Source organism: Meira miltonrushii (genome assembly GCF_003144205.1).
Source record: "Meira miltonrushii strain MCA 3882 unplaced genomic scaffold FA14scaffold_5, whole genome shotgun sequence".
NCBI classification, from domain to species: domain Eukaryota; kingdom Fungi; phylum Basidiomycota; class Exobasidiomycetes; order Exobasidiales; family Brachybasidiaceae; genus Meira; species Meira miltonrushii.
Genome location: NW_020289947.1, coordinates 1,119,092 through 1,133,256, shown reverse-complemented (window position 1 = coordinate 1,133,256; position 14,165 = coordinate 1,119,092). Strand labels below are relative to the sequence as shown.

Here is a 14,165-nt window from a genome sequence, read left to right as displayed (position 1 = left end):
CTGGGTACACACATTCTGTAGACTTTTTATGAATCATACGACCATGAGCCAGCAGATATAATTATGGTAAAATGGAATTCGGCAAGCGACTCTTATAGTAGTGACATGTCGAAGCTAATCCATTGTGTCAGATCTATCAGATGAGGAGTACGCGCAACATATCATTTTCACGTTGGACTGTAGAACTGACTTTCGAACTATACTCTACCCGTCCATAGAGTTCAACAAACAATTTTTGCCTTTTCCATTGTGTATATCATGTATGCAGAACATACAAACAGTGTCTGTCAGATGGATTTCCAATGGCGGTGGATGCTATTTTTAGTTACAAGTATACCTCGTCATTTACAGCCTGTCAGATCCGTTGGGTCTTATGTACTGTCCTTTGAACCTGATGTACCGTCCATTGGATTTGATGTACCGTCCGTTGGATTTGATGTAGCATCCGTTGAAATTGACTTGCCATCCGTTGAAAATGATGTACTATCCGTTGAACCTGATGTACCGTCCATTGAATTTGATGTAGCATCCGTCGTGATTGACTCATCATCCGTTGAAAATGATGTACCGTCCATTGGATTTGATGTACCGTCCGTTGAATTTGATGTAGCATCCGTCGTAATTGACTCATCATCCGTTGAAAATGATGTACCGTCCATTGGATTTGATGTACCGTCCGTTGGACCTGATTTGCAACATCTACTTTGATATCAGGATAGCATCAGTAGTGCATTTCCATGAAATTGCATAACAATGTACAAGCTTTTTCGTCTGACTACAAACATTTAAAAGGAGGCCTTTTTTGAAAATTGAAATTCCCCCCCCCCCCCTCCCATTCATTCTTCCTTACATACACCAATTCTCCTCTTACGTTTTGCTTCAACACCCACCACCACCACCTCTTACACCCACCAATTCTCCTCTTACGTTTTGCTTCAGCACTCACCACCACAACCTCTCCGCTGTAGGTCCTTCAATCATTACAACGAAAGCACGGCCGATAGAATGACGATCACGATGACGATGACGATGAATATGACGATGAAGATTACGATGAAGATTACGATGAAGATGACGATGAAGAGGATGATGACGACGATGATCAGAAGAAGAATGACAATAATGAGGAAGATGGTGGTCGTAGTGGCTGTGTAAAGATACTTAATGTTTGTTAATGAGATGTAGTCATGCTGTCGCCTATCAAAGGATGGGCAAAATGAGTGCGTTGTGAGAACTTAGTTAAGGGATCGGATGTCTATGACACGATCATAAGTGTGTGTGGCCATGAGGTAGTGTGGCCATGAGTGAGTGTGGCCATGAGTGAGTGAGGCCATGAGTGAGTGAGGCCATGAGTGAGTGTGGCTATGAGTGAGTGTGGCCATGAGTGAGTGTGGCCATGAGTGAGTGTGGCCATGAGTGAGTGTGGCCATGAGTGAGTGTGGCCATGAGCAAGTGTGGCCATGAGCATGTCTGATCAAGACGGAATGCATGCCATAAAGTACATTGACTAAAAGTACAACGGTTGAGTAATGGTCTATCGCCCTGTTCGTTGGATTCCTGCAAAACGCCATTGCTCAATTTGATCTTCTCCGCACCGTAAAAGAATGATCGGGCCACAATCGTTCACAGCAACGATTATGTTCCTGCGTCCCGATTTGAGTGGTCCATAGACGTTGATGAGTCGGTTCTGCTGTCCACCACATTAGGCATGACGGCCTTTTGTCCTCCTCGGCACTTGATAGCCAGGAGCAAATTGTGCAAAAAGGTTCGAGAGGAAGCCGAATAGCCCAACTCATTAATGGTATATCCTCTCGATAGAGCTGGTCTGTGAGAGGATGGCACCATCTTGAAATCGTTCCTGTGCCTCTTTAGCCTGTCTTTGTGCTTGAGCTTCTCTCGTAGCTCCCTTTCCATAACTCTCATTATTCCTCTTTCTCTGCTCTTCTGATATCTTCCATACGATTTGTTCTTCATCTATTTGGTTTGAATCTTTCGTTGGAAGTGAAAGTCCGTAAACTTGTATGTCTCACGTCCATCACAGCTAATTGATATTCCCCGTATTCAACATTCAAGCACTGTGAAAGCTATTTATCCCTTCACCATCGTTTATTTCTACCCTTTTAGAGCCGTCTTCCTTAGTTTACCTCCATTTGAGAGAACATGTGTGATCATTCCTCCTGATAGATTGTCCGCACTTCCACCAATCTTCGTCTCCTTTCGTAAAATGACACAGCAACAACGTATCTACCGCCAGTGGAAGTCCATCTGACAGACATTGATTATCTATTTGGACTTGTACATTGTGGGTTTGTCTTGAGATTTGGTCATGATGCGAAAACGAGCAAAAGTTGACCATTTCCGTATTTCTTTTGGGCCTTAATCATTCCCATCACGAACGCTAATCTGGAAGAATTCGAAGTGAAACCATCTTAAAAAATGGTTAAGGCTCGAAACGGTCATGTTGACGAAAGAAGGCTTTCCGTGCCGCTAGGAAAGAAGGGGAGATAATCATTTATACAGCATCTCATAAAAGAGAACCCTCTACTATCTGTCGAACCTTAGGGAAGCATAAATGCTCAGAATAGAGTCAAATGGGCGCATTTTTACGAAGAGCTGCGTGTGGAAGTGGGTGGTGGTGGTGGCAAAGTGAGATTGAGCAGGGGAGTCAAATATTTATACAATTCCCGGGTGTACACGATCTGCAGGATTTTTCGAATTCATGCGATTGCGTGCCAGCACTCAAGATTAGCAAGCGAGGCCGCTCCATAGAGCACAACAAAAGATTCTTGTTCTTCTATTGTGTACGTCACGTAGGCAGAGCAGATAGCCAATGTTCGTCAGATGGACTTTGAATGGTGTGATGCTACTGTCCAACGGGTAGGAGGTTGTATAGCAATGAGAGTTTATGCATCGAAGAGCGGACAGAAGGATAACAGTGCTGTAATGTAGCCTCCATTGCTCCCATCTCTTGATGAGGGACGTCATGATATATTTCATATGGATGTTAGGTATAGCTCAAGCTTCTGGTGAGCGTGGTGAACGAATGGTTTTGTTTGCCTATGGCGGCAACGTTTCTAGCACCGATGATGAACGTGCTCGTCTCCTTGATACTTCCGACCAGCTTCCCGATCCAGCAGCTGGAAACACTGCGCCAAAGATAAAGCCCAGACCAACAATGCATGCTCGATACTGGAATCCATTCTTCAGAAAGTGATGCAATCACTCTGCTGGAATCACTATTTCGAGTATATGACGAAGCAGTGAGACGGTTACGCTCAAAAGGCAGCAAACCATCTTTTGTCGGATTTATGACATTTGTTGATGCGATGAGTGCTCAGGTTGTTGCTCAATCATTTCATTACCCGATCCCCGGCCTATTGCAAGACAAGTCTTACACCTGAACCTCGTGATATCGTTTGGAGTAACGTTTCCGTCCCTTCGAACGAGAGACGTGTCCGACAACTTCTGGTTTCCGCCTTTACGATTGCTTTATTCGTCTTCTATACTCCACCATTAACGTTCCTTGCTTCTTTGCTCAGTCCAAACACGATCAAGAAGTACTTACCAGGTCTGTACGATCTTCTACGCAAGAATAGACGATTGGAAGCACTGGTCAGCACCAACTTGCCGTCCGTTGTTTTGATCGGATTCAACACCTCATTACCCCTCATCCTCAATGGACAGCATACCTGCAAGGTATCAAAGCGCGTAGCTTGATCGTAATAAGCGTGTTGAAGAGGTATCATCTTTTCTTGATGATGTCCGTCATCTTCATTTTCCTCATCACATCAACCGCACTGGGAGTACTTACCGATCTGGCTGGCAATTCGATGAGAATCATAGATGAGCCCGCTCAATCTTTACCGCAAGCACGTCATTTCCTTTTGTCGTACGTGGTGTTTCACTCATTGGCCATCATACCGTTGCAGCTTCTACAGTTACCGGTCACATTTGGTCGTGCGTTTGGTCAACTGACGGCAAAGACACCTCGTCAACATGCTGAGCTGAATGCACCACCTCAGCTATACACTGGAAGTGTGTATCCTACCGCTTTGATCGTTTTCACTTTGGGTGTCCTTTACAGTATTGTCACACCATTGATCGCCGTCTTCGCAATGATCTACTTTGCCCTGGCATATCTGGTTCACAAGTACAAGCTTTTGTTTGGTTTTCTACGGATCATACGAATCAAGAGGGCAAGCATGGCCTTTGTCATCGATGCGTTGCATTTGGGCTCTACTACTCTTCCAAATATTCCAACTTTCCCTTTTTTTCGGTTCGCAAGCAACTGCTATTGTCAACATTGCCGTTACCGTTGATCGCTTTCACGTTTTGGTTCCAGCATTACCTTTCGCGAACATTCACAGAGTTGAGCAAATATGTCAGCTTGAGCAGCATTGCCGATATCAACAAGCCAAGTCTACAGTCAGGAACAGGAAAGACACAGGCAACGCTGGCATTATCAGCAGAGATCGCTAATGCCGTCGCCAATAATGGATCAACGAACGACAACAGTAAGAAGCAACAAATCGATCAACAAAGAAATCCGATTGTTGCTCTGCGAGCGGAAGCATTGGATGGAATCGATCTAAGTGAGACAGTGTTATCACGAAAACGGTATTCGACAAAAAATGAAACATTATTCATTGCACAAAAAGATTGTCACAGAATACAGAGAATCTCCGGCAGCGGGCTACTATTATGGAATCTTGAACACCGGTCGAAGACGTTATGGACATCCTGCCGTTGCTGGTACATTGCCGGACATTTGGCCTCCAGTATGTGGAGATGATGACGACGAGAAAGATTACAACGAGCAAGATCAGAGCGTATCCCAATCAGACACTGCTGGTTTACCTGCCGATAATAGCGATCGCGGATCATTGACGGGCGTTGGTAGTGTGCTGGGAAGAACACGAAGACAGAGCAGACGTAAGATGTCATCGCCAGAAGCAGGTGAATCGGGAATCAGTGGATTGCCGGCTTCTACCAGCACTTCTACTGAACTAACACACGACCTTTGTTGTATGAGTATCATGAAAATGCATTAAGTGAAATTACATCGGAGGTTTTGGTGGCTTTTTGCTCATCTTCAAATCTCGATAATCCAAGAATAATACCCCGGCAAATAGGGCAGCCATGATTGCTCCACAAGCAATGGCACCGTTATAATAATTGCACCATCCATTTCCATCGCCAGGCGGACATTTTTTACCGAAACCAAGAGCAACAACCACAACGGCAATCCAAATTACGCAAAGGATAGCATCCCAAACGGTTTCCAATTTTAACGTCTTGCGAGCCATCATCCATCTCTTTTGCATTTGCATATTTCCCAACACTCCAACACCGTTCTTTCGTCGCGAAGATCTTCGTGCATCACCCGGCAGACGTTCATCTTCTTCATCATCGGGATCGTCTCTTTTGCCGATTCCTAAAAGAGCAGGATCAACGATCAAATTTACCGTAGGAGCCTGTTGTGCCATCATCATCATCCCTCTCTTACCTTTTCGAAAAGGTTTCTTTTTTGGTCCACCTCCATTTGTAAGAACAGGGATGATCATCCCTCCTAATGGATTGTCGGCACCTCCACCCATCTTCATCTCCTTTCGCATAGGATCACAGCAACATGGTCGAAAGACAAACAAGTACAAGATCAGAACAAGCGTGATGGTCGATGCAATGTACAGGATGTAGGATGCAATCGATCCACGTGCGGCAGGCGCATTGAGTCCAGGTTTGATCAGCAATGCACTCCCTATCCCAAGAGCAAAGCAAGCAATTGAAGCGAAACCGATCAACCATCGAATTCCAGTTTTCCACTTTGGTCTTTCGGTGACTAGTTTTCCGCGGCTGTTGACCGCACCGAGCGGCAAATCGACATCTTCAATTGAATCACTGTCACGTTCATCAAGAGTCTCATCATCATCATCTCCGTGAGAGATCTTTGGCTTGCCAAATTGTTTTTCAAGCATTCGTATTCGTTCCTCTTTGACCATATCAGCAACATTTCCACGTGCACCATACACATGGCCATATGCACCCGGCATCACTCCACCGCTTCGGGTCAACGAATCGGATTCCCATCCGCTTGCACCGTCAGGAGGAGGGACACTGGTATATGCATGTCCGTTTGCTGACATATGCCCATCATACCAGGTTCTTGACCATTGGGGGAAATTTGGCAAATTTTCGCCATGTATTGCTTGTCTTGATGTATTTCCCGGATGATGATGGGGAGCACGTACGCCAAAGAAGCCGGGAACATCTTCTCTGCTGTACACATCACCTGGTGCCGAGCTTGGAGGATGGTGATGATGCCTTGTTTGCGAAGAAGCAACAGAAGGAGGTGCTCCAGCGTACCAATAATAATTGTCCGGAGAAGGTTCACTTTGTGCAAAATATCCAGAGTACATTCCATGTGCAGGAGGATAAGCAGGTGGAGCGGAAGAAGGTGCTGGTGATCGTGGAGATGCGGCATACAAAGCAACATTGTCGAATGAAGTTCTATATCGATTCGAAGAAGGAGGAGGGCTGCTATAAGATGATCGAGGTGGTGCTGGTGTTCTGTTCCATGCGTGCATGGTTGCTATATCATGTTCTTCATAAACGGATTCCCCATCATCGGCCGTATAAGTGGGATACATTTCCATTGTGTATTGGGTATATAATATTGTCGTTAAGAATCGTAAAATAAGTCGTGTCAAAAAGTCATTGTTTTGGTGATATTTAGGTCATTAAAGATATCATGATCGCAAATCCAAGGGAAGGGGATGGATGATGGTGTGTTGGTTGATTGGTGTTGAAGTTCAGATCAGCCGGTCTTGCCCCTGAACAAGACACAGGCGTCATGCAATGTGATATGGTGGTTGCATTACACTGTGTGTGTGTGTGTGTGTGTGTGTGTGATAAAAACACGCGCCTGCACTGCACTGCTGCTACTCGCCGACACGCTAAGGAAATGTCCGAAAATGTTTTTTTAACTTTTTCTGTCATTCATTCTTCCATACATGATGAAAGAATCGATTTGGATTGCAACCGCTTTTGTATTAGTGATCCCGCTTCTCTTCGTCATGAGATCTACAAAATGGTCAGTCAAAGGCAAGCATGTGTTCATAACAGGAGGCTCTCAAGGATTAGGTTTGGCTTTGGCAGAATTGGTCGTGTCAAAAGGAGCAGATGTGACAATCTGTTCACGTTCTCAAGCCAAATTAGAATCGGCTGTTGAAGAGATCAAGAAATTTGCTGAATCTGGTCAGAAAGTCGCTTATGTTGCTGCAGATGTGAGCACTTTCGAAGGTGCACGAAAGGCCTTAGAGCTCGCATCTGGACAAGATCAAGGAAAGGTGGCCAGAGTACCAGATGTAGTGTTTTGTTGTGCAGGTGCATCCAAGCCAGGGTACTTTCTAGAGCAAGACGAATCACACTTTACAGAAGGGATCAAGACAATTTATATGACGGCTCTTTCAACAGCACATGCAGCTACCCAATTATTCGTTGCCAACAAAAAGTGGGATGGAAAGTTGGTTTTGACAGGCTCAACGTTGAGCTTTGTGGGTATTGTTGGATATGCGCAATATGCACCGATGAAATGGGCTATTCGTGGTTTGGCAGAGACTTTACGATCGGAATTCTTGCTTTATAAAGGTCTAAGTGTGCATGCATACTTTCCCGGTACGATTCTTTCACCCGGATTTATCGAAGAGGAAAAGACCAAACCCAAAGTCACACAATCGATTGAAGATGGCGAGAAAGGAGGACAGATGCCAATGCAATGTGCAAAAAAATTGTTAAAAGGAGTTGAGAATGATGTCTTTCTCATCACTTCTGATTTTGATACCGAGCTATTGCGAGTAGCAACTTCTGCTGGAGGTGCATGTCCAGGCAACAATTTCGTGGTAGATAGGATCAAATCCATCATAGCTCTCATAGGGGTAACATTCTGGCGAATATTCACTGCTGATGCTTCTATTCGAAAGTTCGCAAAGCAGAGTCCTGATCAGGTGCCAGGGCTGCAATGATAATCTGGCTAGATTGCAAAGGTGATGGCGAACACAACATCCTTATGGCTTGTGTATATCAGTAGCATTTGGTGGTAACATTGTCATGTTTGATCGTGGGAAGGTGAGATGGAATCATTCTCTCGGATAATGATTACTATCATTGCCATCTTCAAAACCAGTGCTTGTATTCTATACCATTATATATTCATAATATATGAATAATACATGTGATTTGTGTAACAGATTTCCGGCCTGTGCGTCTCGCTCGTGCACCAGCCACCGGGGCTTAAGCTCAATTCCCAAAAGTTTTCTTATCGGTGCGCAAACCCCATAAGCTTTAAGCTATAAGCGGCGTTGATTGAAGGCTAAATTATGCATGCATGCACAATGTTGGGTTGATTATTGGCCGGGGTAATGAATGATTGAATACATAACTGGTTGGTTACGCATTCGTCTTTTGTATTCATGAGCAGGAATGTTCACCGTGCACGAAGCTCAAAAGTTCATTTTGTTCGGCGAAATTGTCTATTTTTGAAGTTGGTTTGAGCATGAATACATTCGATGACCGTGCGTAGAATTGTGCTCTTTTTGCCAGCAATAATTTCATATCCTGTCTTGTTCCTCTTTCCACAATCATCATCGTAACAACCACTCTTGAACGCATTTATTCACAATCATGTTTCGTGCAACCGTTGTTCGTCGATTTGAAGCTGTTGCCCCACGCTTTCAACCACAAAGCAAAGCTGTACAACAAGCAATGCGTCCTACAAATTCAGCTCAATCGAGTGAATCCAGTACATCAGTCACGCATAATGGCGGTGCGATCAACAATCCAACCTCAAAAGGTCGTGTTGCCATGATGCCAGGCACAACAGCAAATATTGAACGTACACAAAAACAAAAGACACAACAAACCAACGTCAACAACAATGAATTCGAAAGTATCTTGACTGTTGGCACTGTTAGTGGTCAAGGTGAAGGTCAAAAGATCTTTCAAACTGCACAAGCTGAAATTTGATCAAGTGAGTTTTGATTTGGAGGCGTAAAGAGTTTACTCGATCTGACATTTCTTGCCTTCCTTTCATGACAGGCTGCAGTCATACATTGCTTTCCATCATAATGTGGTAGCACCTTTTCTCTTTCTCTTTCTTTCTCGCGATCGTAACCTGTGTATATATATATGTTATCTGGCAACCTTGTCAAACAATGTCACCTTCTTCCATACATGAGCCTATCAATTTAGCATGATTAAGAAGATAGTATTGTAATCTAATCTTGTGTTGGGATATGACGTACACGGTACGCCTGGCACGTGTACAGGCGTCACTTGCCGTATCACGCCGTATCACGCCTTAACGCCTGATGCGCCACAAAGGCTGACGAACCACAGTTCTGGTGCCATAATTAGCCCACTTGTTAAATATAAATACTCACATATCACATGTATAATTTACCTACTTTTTCTCTACCTCACTAATTTATTATTATCAATCAGAAAGCAGTGCCTGGAGACACAAAACGTAACATCTTGCTTACCTCAGCAAGGTACACGCGGAGCACCAAATCAAATTCCCAAATGTTGTGATCGGCATTTTGGCAGCTGACACTCCTGACATGCATAAACACGTTTTTTTGCCCTGAGCCGAAAACACGAGGTAAGCGGCTTGGTATTGGCTTGGACTTTGATTAATTTGCTTTGACCCTATTCTTAGCGTTTTGAACACAAGTGTGTGTAATTGAAATTGACTGAGCTAATGACTGTCCAGTAAGATCGTGTGCTTTCATAATGGGCTGATTCTCGTTTGCTTGTCAAACGTAAGAGCAAGGGCAAGATCTGTGTGGAGAGAAAGGAGAGAAAAAAGTGATGACCGAAAGACAGAATGTATGCACAATAGAAGCCGAAGTGATAAGGTAAAAATAGGATGACAATTTTAAATTGCTTTTTTAGCAGAAAACATAACAACTGTAAGAGAGAAAAAAAAAACAATCCGAGCGGAGACGTATGCAATATGAGAAATAAGGCTTCTTACGATCCATTTCATTTCTAAGGGCGGAAAGCGGTGTTGATTTTCCTTACCCGCCGGAGGCGAATCGATGCAATTTGATATTTAATTACGTATTTATATATGTCGTATTAGCAAAGCTCTTTCTTGCTTTCCCACAACCATCATCATCATCCCCTATCCTCCTCGTAACCTATACGAAAATGCGTCTTTTGGCAGCATCTACCGCTCTTTTTGCCGCCTTTGTTGGGTTGGCAAATGCTCAAGTATCTGACACTTCTGGCTTGACGGCTGATTCTCATTGCGGTGAAGGCTATTGCGTTACAGGTATATATGATTCAAAATCAAAGATGGCAAACTATACCCTCGTTGTTCCACAAGGTGGCGCTCCTTTGGGTTGGTATGCTATCGGTCAAGGTACACAAATGGCCGGAGCAAATATGGCAATCAACTGGGTAAATTCAGATATGACAGTCACAACTTCACATAGAAGTACAGGAGGTGAATATCAACCTTTAGTCAGTGCGGTTACCGTTCAAGCATTCAGTACAAATTCCGACGCTTCTAGAACCAAAACAGGTCAAACGACTTGGTCATGGAATATGCCTCTTCCTACCCAATACCCACAAAATGCAGTTCAACACATCTTTGCTGTTGCTTCCGTTTCTCCTTCTTCTTCTGCGGTTAACACAAATTTGGTAAAGCATTATCGTAATGAGCAAGGTATCGTCTTGGATTTCACAAAGCCATACACTGGTGCATCACCAGCAGGAGTTGCAGGATCAACACAATCCACCAGCACCACAATGTCCATGACAGGACAACGTGATTTGGGTAACAACACAACAAGAATCTTTTTGGTTCACATGATTTTCATGATCCTTGGTTGGCAATTGTTATTCCCAATCGGTATTTTGCTCGCTCGTTATGGTCGTACATTCTTTACTTGGTTCCCATACCATCGTGCAGTTATGTGGGCCGGTTTCTTGCTCGTATTTATCGCTTTCTTCTTGGCCATCTCCGGTGTTGCAACAGAAGGTGGACCGCATTTCAGCAATACACACGAAAAGTTAGGATTAGCATTATTCATTCTTGTTATCGTTCAAATCGTTTTTGGTGCCGCTTCTCACGAACTCAAAAAACGCAAAGGATTACGTTATATCGGTTTCGTTCATATTCCATTCGGTTTAATCTTATACGGTCTCAGTGTTTGGCAAATCCATGAAGGTTTCTCAGTTTGGCAATGGAATCCACCAGCCTATGCAAGTTACATCATTTATGCTTGGGCAGGTCTCATGGGCTTGTTGTACTTTGTTGGATTTATCTTCTTACGAAAAGAACTCAAACAATACAAAGAAGAAAAGGTTGCCAAAGATCAAATTTCATCTGATGATGGTCAAAAGGCCGCTGGATCGGTTTAATGCTGTTGAACGCTTATTCCTTTTTTCTTGCCACTTCTTGTATATAAATCTCAAACTAAACTTATTCTTGTTTAGTTATATATAAATCTATATATCCCCCAATGTGATGACCCATTGATTCAACTTCTTTTCACCATGACGACTGACTTGATGTGTGAGTACGCGCACGTGCAATTCAAAATTTCAGATTTTTGGTCATCTTAAACCTTTTAGCGCATCCGATCATTCTTCTTGCATGATTCCAATCAAGCATCGCTGTCAAAAATAATGAGTACAAAGACGAAAAGAGAACGCAACGGATCGATATCTGGTGGAGAAGAAGGGGAAGATGGATATTCAACATCTTCTTCTTATGCTCCTTCGGCAATTGATGTTTCTTTCAATTATGTTGCACCGACAGAGATTGACTTCATGGCATTAAAGAGACTTATACAACAACTTTATCATACTCATTCGACTGATTTGGTTCTAGGACCTCTATCGGATCATATCATTCAGCTTGGAAGACAAGAAGCAGGAGATTCAGCAATTGGAACTGTGGTAAAAGTTGAAGATGATGAAGATGGAGATCCGTTTGCATTCGCCAGTGCGTTGGATCTTTCAAACAAAGAGAGCGAAGCTTCAAAGACATTGTTGGCATACTATAATCGAGTTTTGACACCTTCATCCAAAGCTGCTTCTTCCATCTCATCTCTACTGCAATCCAGTGATGCACGAGTCTTGCAAATCTTTCATGAACGTATGATCAATATGCCACCACAAATCATGCCACCGCTATACAAGATGCTGTTTGAAGAGATTCAATCCAGTCAGCAAACTCCAACGCATCTACTCTTCTTTTCTCGGGTATTCTCAACAGAAGCATTCTCAGATGGAGAAGAAGAAGAGGAAGGTCCTTCATCACGATCAGGAAATGGCAAACAAAAAGGAAAGAAGGCAAAAAAGACAAAACCACTGAATAAAGCCATTACCAAAATGTCAACAGGAGCAAGCGCAGAAGAAGAAGTTGGATTGTTCCATCCTGAAGATGCTTTCATCGCAAATCATGCTTTGCATACATTCACCTTTCGTTTTCCCGCTGTGAAGGATTCAGATGATAGCTTTAATGCACCAATGTATGGTCGAATTGCTATTATCAAAAATGATCCTCAAACGCTACAAAAGTTGTTGGAAGAGATGAATACAGCATTTGCAATTCCTACTTAATCTCTCACATGTATTATATCAAAATCTTATCAATTCATCTCTAGTTATACAGAAGTGTTAAGGTAGTACCCCTTCACCATTTACGTGCCTCCATCCCTTTTGGAGGTTGACTTTTGACTGTTCCCTTTTTGACTTCTTCCCAATTCGTACTTAAAGCCGTTCCGCCTGATTCTTGATAACTTTTCATCATTGCTTTACGTGTATCATCATCTGCGTTTGCATATAATTGTTTGAAAAAGTCATCGATCGAAGCTTCATCTTTGGTACTTTTTCCGGTTTCATTTCCGGTGGTTTTGTTTTGACCGTCTTCCTCCTCTTCATCTTTGAAAGAGTCCCATTTGGATCTCGTACGTGAAGTTGGATTTGGAGTGGATGTACTTGCGACCGTTGTTGAGGTTGTACTACCGCCAGCATCGCTGCCTTGCAACGAAGGCCATTGGATGCCAGGTTGAAGTTTTTGCAAGCTGATCTCCACTTTGGATGGTAAAGTTGTTACACCCGAATTAGAAGTATCAATTGGACCAAACAGAGGTGCGATAACTAAACTCGCTTTTGTTGGTGCATTGATGGTCAATCGCAGAGAGTGATCGTCAGTGTCTAATTGGACATCATCTTGTGAACATCCTTTCACGTATACCGAAACGATTACTTGTGTTGCCGTTTGAAAGAAGTCAAATCTGGGCATAATAAGAGTCAGATACATGCATCCCCACTCAAACATGCTCTCACTTACCTTGGCGATGAAATAGACTCTGTACTGGTGGTCATCTTCGAATGCGTATTCACGATGATGAAGCTGAGCAAAGAAAGGTGTTAAGAAGAAAGTGTTGCACTCCACTCACTTAATTGTACGCGTCAAAAACGGGCTCAGCTACAAGTACCATACTATTGTGCAAATGTCATTACGCCAACCGTTTCTCAAGGCATATACTCGACCATTCAACGTACATCAGACAGACATCCGTCAAACCATTAATGACATGTTGCGCTTACACATCATCTGACAAACTTGGCTAACCTCTTTTAGGATTAAGTCTAATGTTTTTATGAAATATATCACGATGTCACACATATGAGGATGGGTAGAATTCAGACAAACACACCTTCTGTCTGCTTCCCGATGCATATACTCTTTGCTTTACAACCTTTTGCCAATTGAACAATTATCCATACCACTCGAAGTCCATCTGACAGTCATTGATTATCTATTCGGACTTGTACGTTGTGATGTTATCTTGAGACTTGGTCATGATGCGAAAATGGGCAAAGGTTGACTATTCCCGTACTCCTTTGGGCCTTGATTATTCCCATCACGGACGTTGCGCTATGGGTATTCGAAGTAAAATCATCTTGAACAATGTTGAGGCTCGGAAATAGTCAACTTGACGAAAGAAGGCTTTCCATGCTGTGGGAAAAAAGGGGAGAGAATCATCTATATAACATCTCACAAAGTAGAACCCTCCACCATCTGTCGAACCTTTTGCAAGATACTTTCGTCCATCCATGGGAAATCACTCGCCCAGATTCAGGAG

General features: G+C 43.2%; 9 protein-coding genes across 9 annotated transcripts; 6 read left to right on the top strand and 3 right to left on the bottom strand.

Moving 5' to 3' along the window:
- Positions 1-258: 258 nt before the first annotated feature.
- FA14DRAFT_175165 (uncharacterized protein) lies at positions 259-1,225 on the top strand (the record flags this gene model as incomplete). The annotated part of the gene is made up of 3 exons (XM_025500579.1): positions 259-674; positions 940-964; positions 1,005-1,225. The coding sequence occupies 3 exons, from the start codon at positions 259-261 to the stop codon at positions 1,173-1,175; spliced, it is 612 nt and encodes a 203-aa protein (XP_025352649.1). The 3' UTR covers positions 1,176-1,225.
- FA14DRAFT_87548 (uncharacterized protein) lies at positions 1,206-1,551 on the bottom strand. Its single transcript, XM_025503019.1, has one exon. The coding sequence runs from the start codon at positions 1,466-1,468 to the stop codon at positions 1,256-1,258; it is 213 nt and encodes a 70-aa protein (XP_025352648.1). The 5' UTR covers positions 1,469-1,551; the 3' UTR covers positions 1,206-1,255.
- Positions 1,552-3,001: 1,450 nt separating this feature from the next.
- On the top strand, positions 3,002-5,010 carry FA14DRAFT_182255 (uncharacterized protein; the record flags this gene model as incomplete). The annotated part of the gene is made up of 6 exons (XM_025501185.1): positions 3,002-3,210; positions 3,390-3,612; positions 3,939-4,211; positions 4,286-4,592; positions 4,669-4,956; positions 4,994-5,010. The coding sequence occupies 6 exons, from the start codon at positions 3,002-3,004 to the stop codon at positions 5,008-5,010; spliced, it is 1,317 nt and encodes a 438-aa protein (XP_025352647.1).
- A 62-nt stretch (positions 5,011-5,072) lies between these two features.
- Positions 5,073-6,620, bottom strand: FA14DRAFT_107577 (uncharacterized protein; the record flags this gene model as incomplete). Its single annotated transcript, XM_025495814.1, has 1 exon — positions 5,073-6,620. A coding segment is annotated over one exon (1,548 nt), but the record flags the coding sequence as incomplete, so codon positions are not given.
- Positions 6,621-6,963: 343 nt separating this feature from the next.
- On the top strand, positions 6,964-8,235 carry FA14DRAFT_162501 (NAD(P)-binding protein). Its single transcript, XM_025499642.1, has one exon. It carries the CDS (start codon positions 7,011-7,013, stop codon positions 8,019-8,021), a length of 1,011 nt encoding a protein of 336 aa, XP_025352645.1. The 5' UTR covers positions 6,964-7,010; the 3' UTR covers positions 8,022-8,235.
- A 230-nt stretch (positions 8,236-8,465) lies between these two features.
- Positions 8,466-9,025, top strand: FA14DRAFT_162500 (uncharacterized protein). Its single transcript, XM_025499641.1, has one exon. It carries the CDS (start codon positions 8,680-8,682, stop codon positions 9,019-9,021), a length of 342 nt encoding a protein of 113 aa, XP_025352644.1. The 5' UTR covers positions 8,466-8,679; the 3' UTR covers positions 9,022-9,025.
- A 939-nt stretch (positions 9,026-9,964) lies between these two features.
- Positions 9,965-11,612, top strand: FA14DRAFT_87433 (uncharacterized protein). The gene has a single exon (XM_025503017.1). The coding sequence runs from the start codon at positions 10,210-10,212 to the stop codon at positions 11,425-11,427; it is 1,218 nt and encodes a 405-aa protein (XP_025352643.1). The 5' UTR covers positions 9,965-10,209; the 3' UTR covers positions 11,428-11,612.
- FA14DRAFT_162499 (uncharacterized protein) lies at positions 11,563-12,672 on the top strand. The gene has a single exon (XM_025499640.1). It carries the CDS (start codon positions 11,695-11,697, stop codon positions 12,631-12,633), a length of 939 nt encoding a protein of 312 aa, XP_025352642.1. The 5' UTR covers positions 11,563-11,694; the 3' UTR covers positions 12,634-12,672.
- On the bottom strand, positions 12,670-13,464 carry FA14DRAFT_87484 (SGS-domain-containing protein). The gene is made up of 2 exons (XM_025503018.1): positions 13,367-13,464; positions 12,670-13,310 (listed from the first exon to the last, which is right to left on the bottom strand). Exons 1-2 carry the CDS (start codon positions 13,399-13,401, stop codon positions 12,707-12,709), a joined length of 639 nt encoding a protein of 212 aa, XP_025352641.1. The 5' UTR covers positions 13,402-13,464; the 3' UTR covers positions 12,670-12,706.
- Positions 13,465-14,165: the final 701 nt, after the last annotated feature.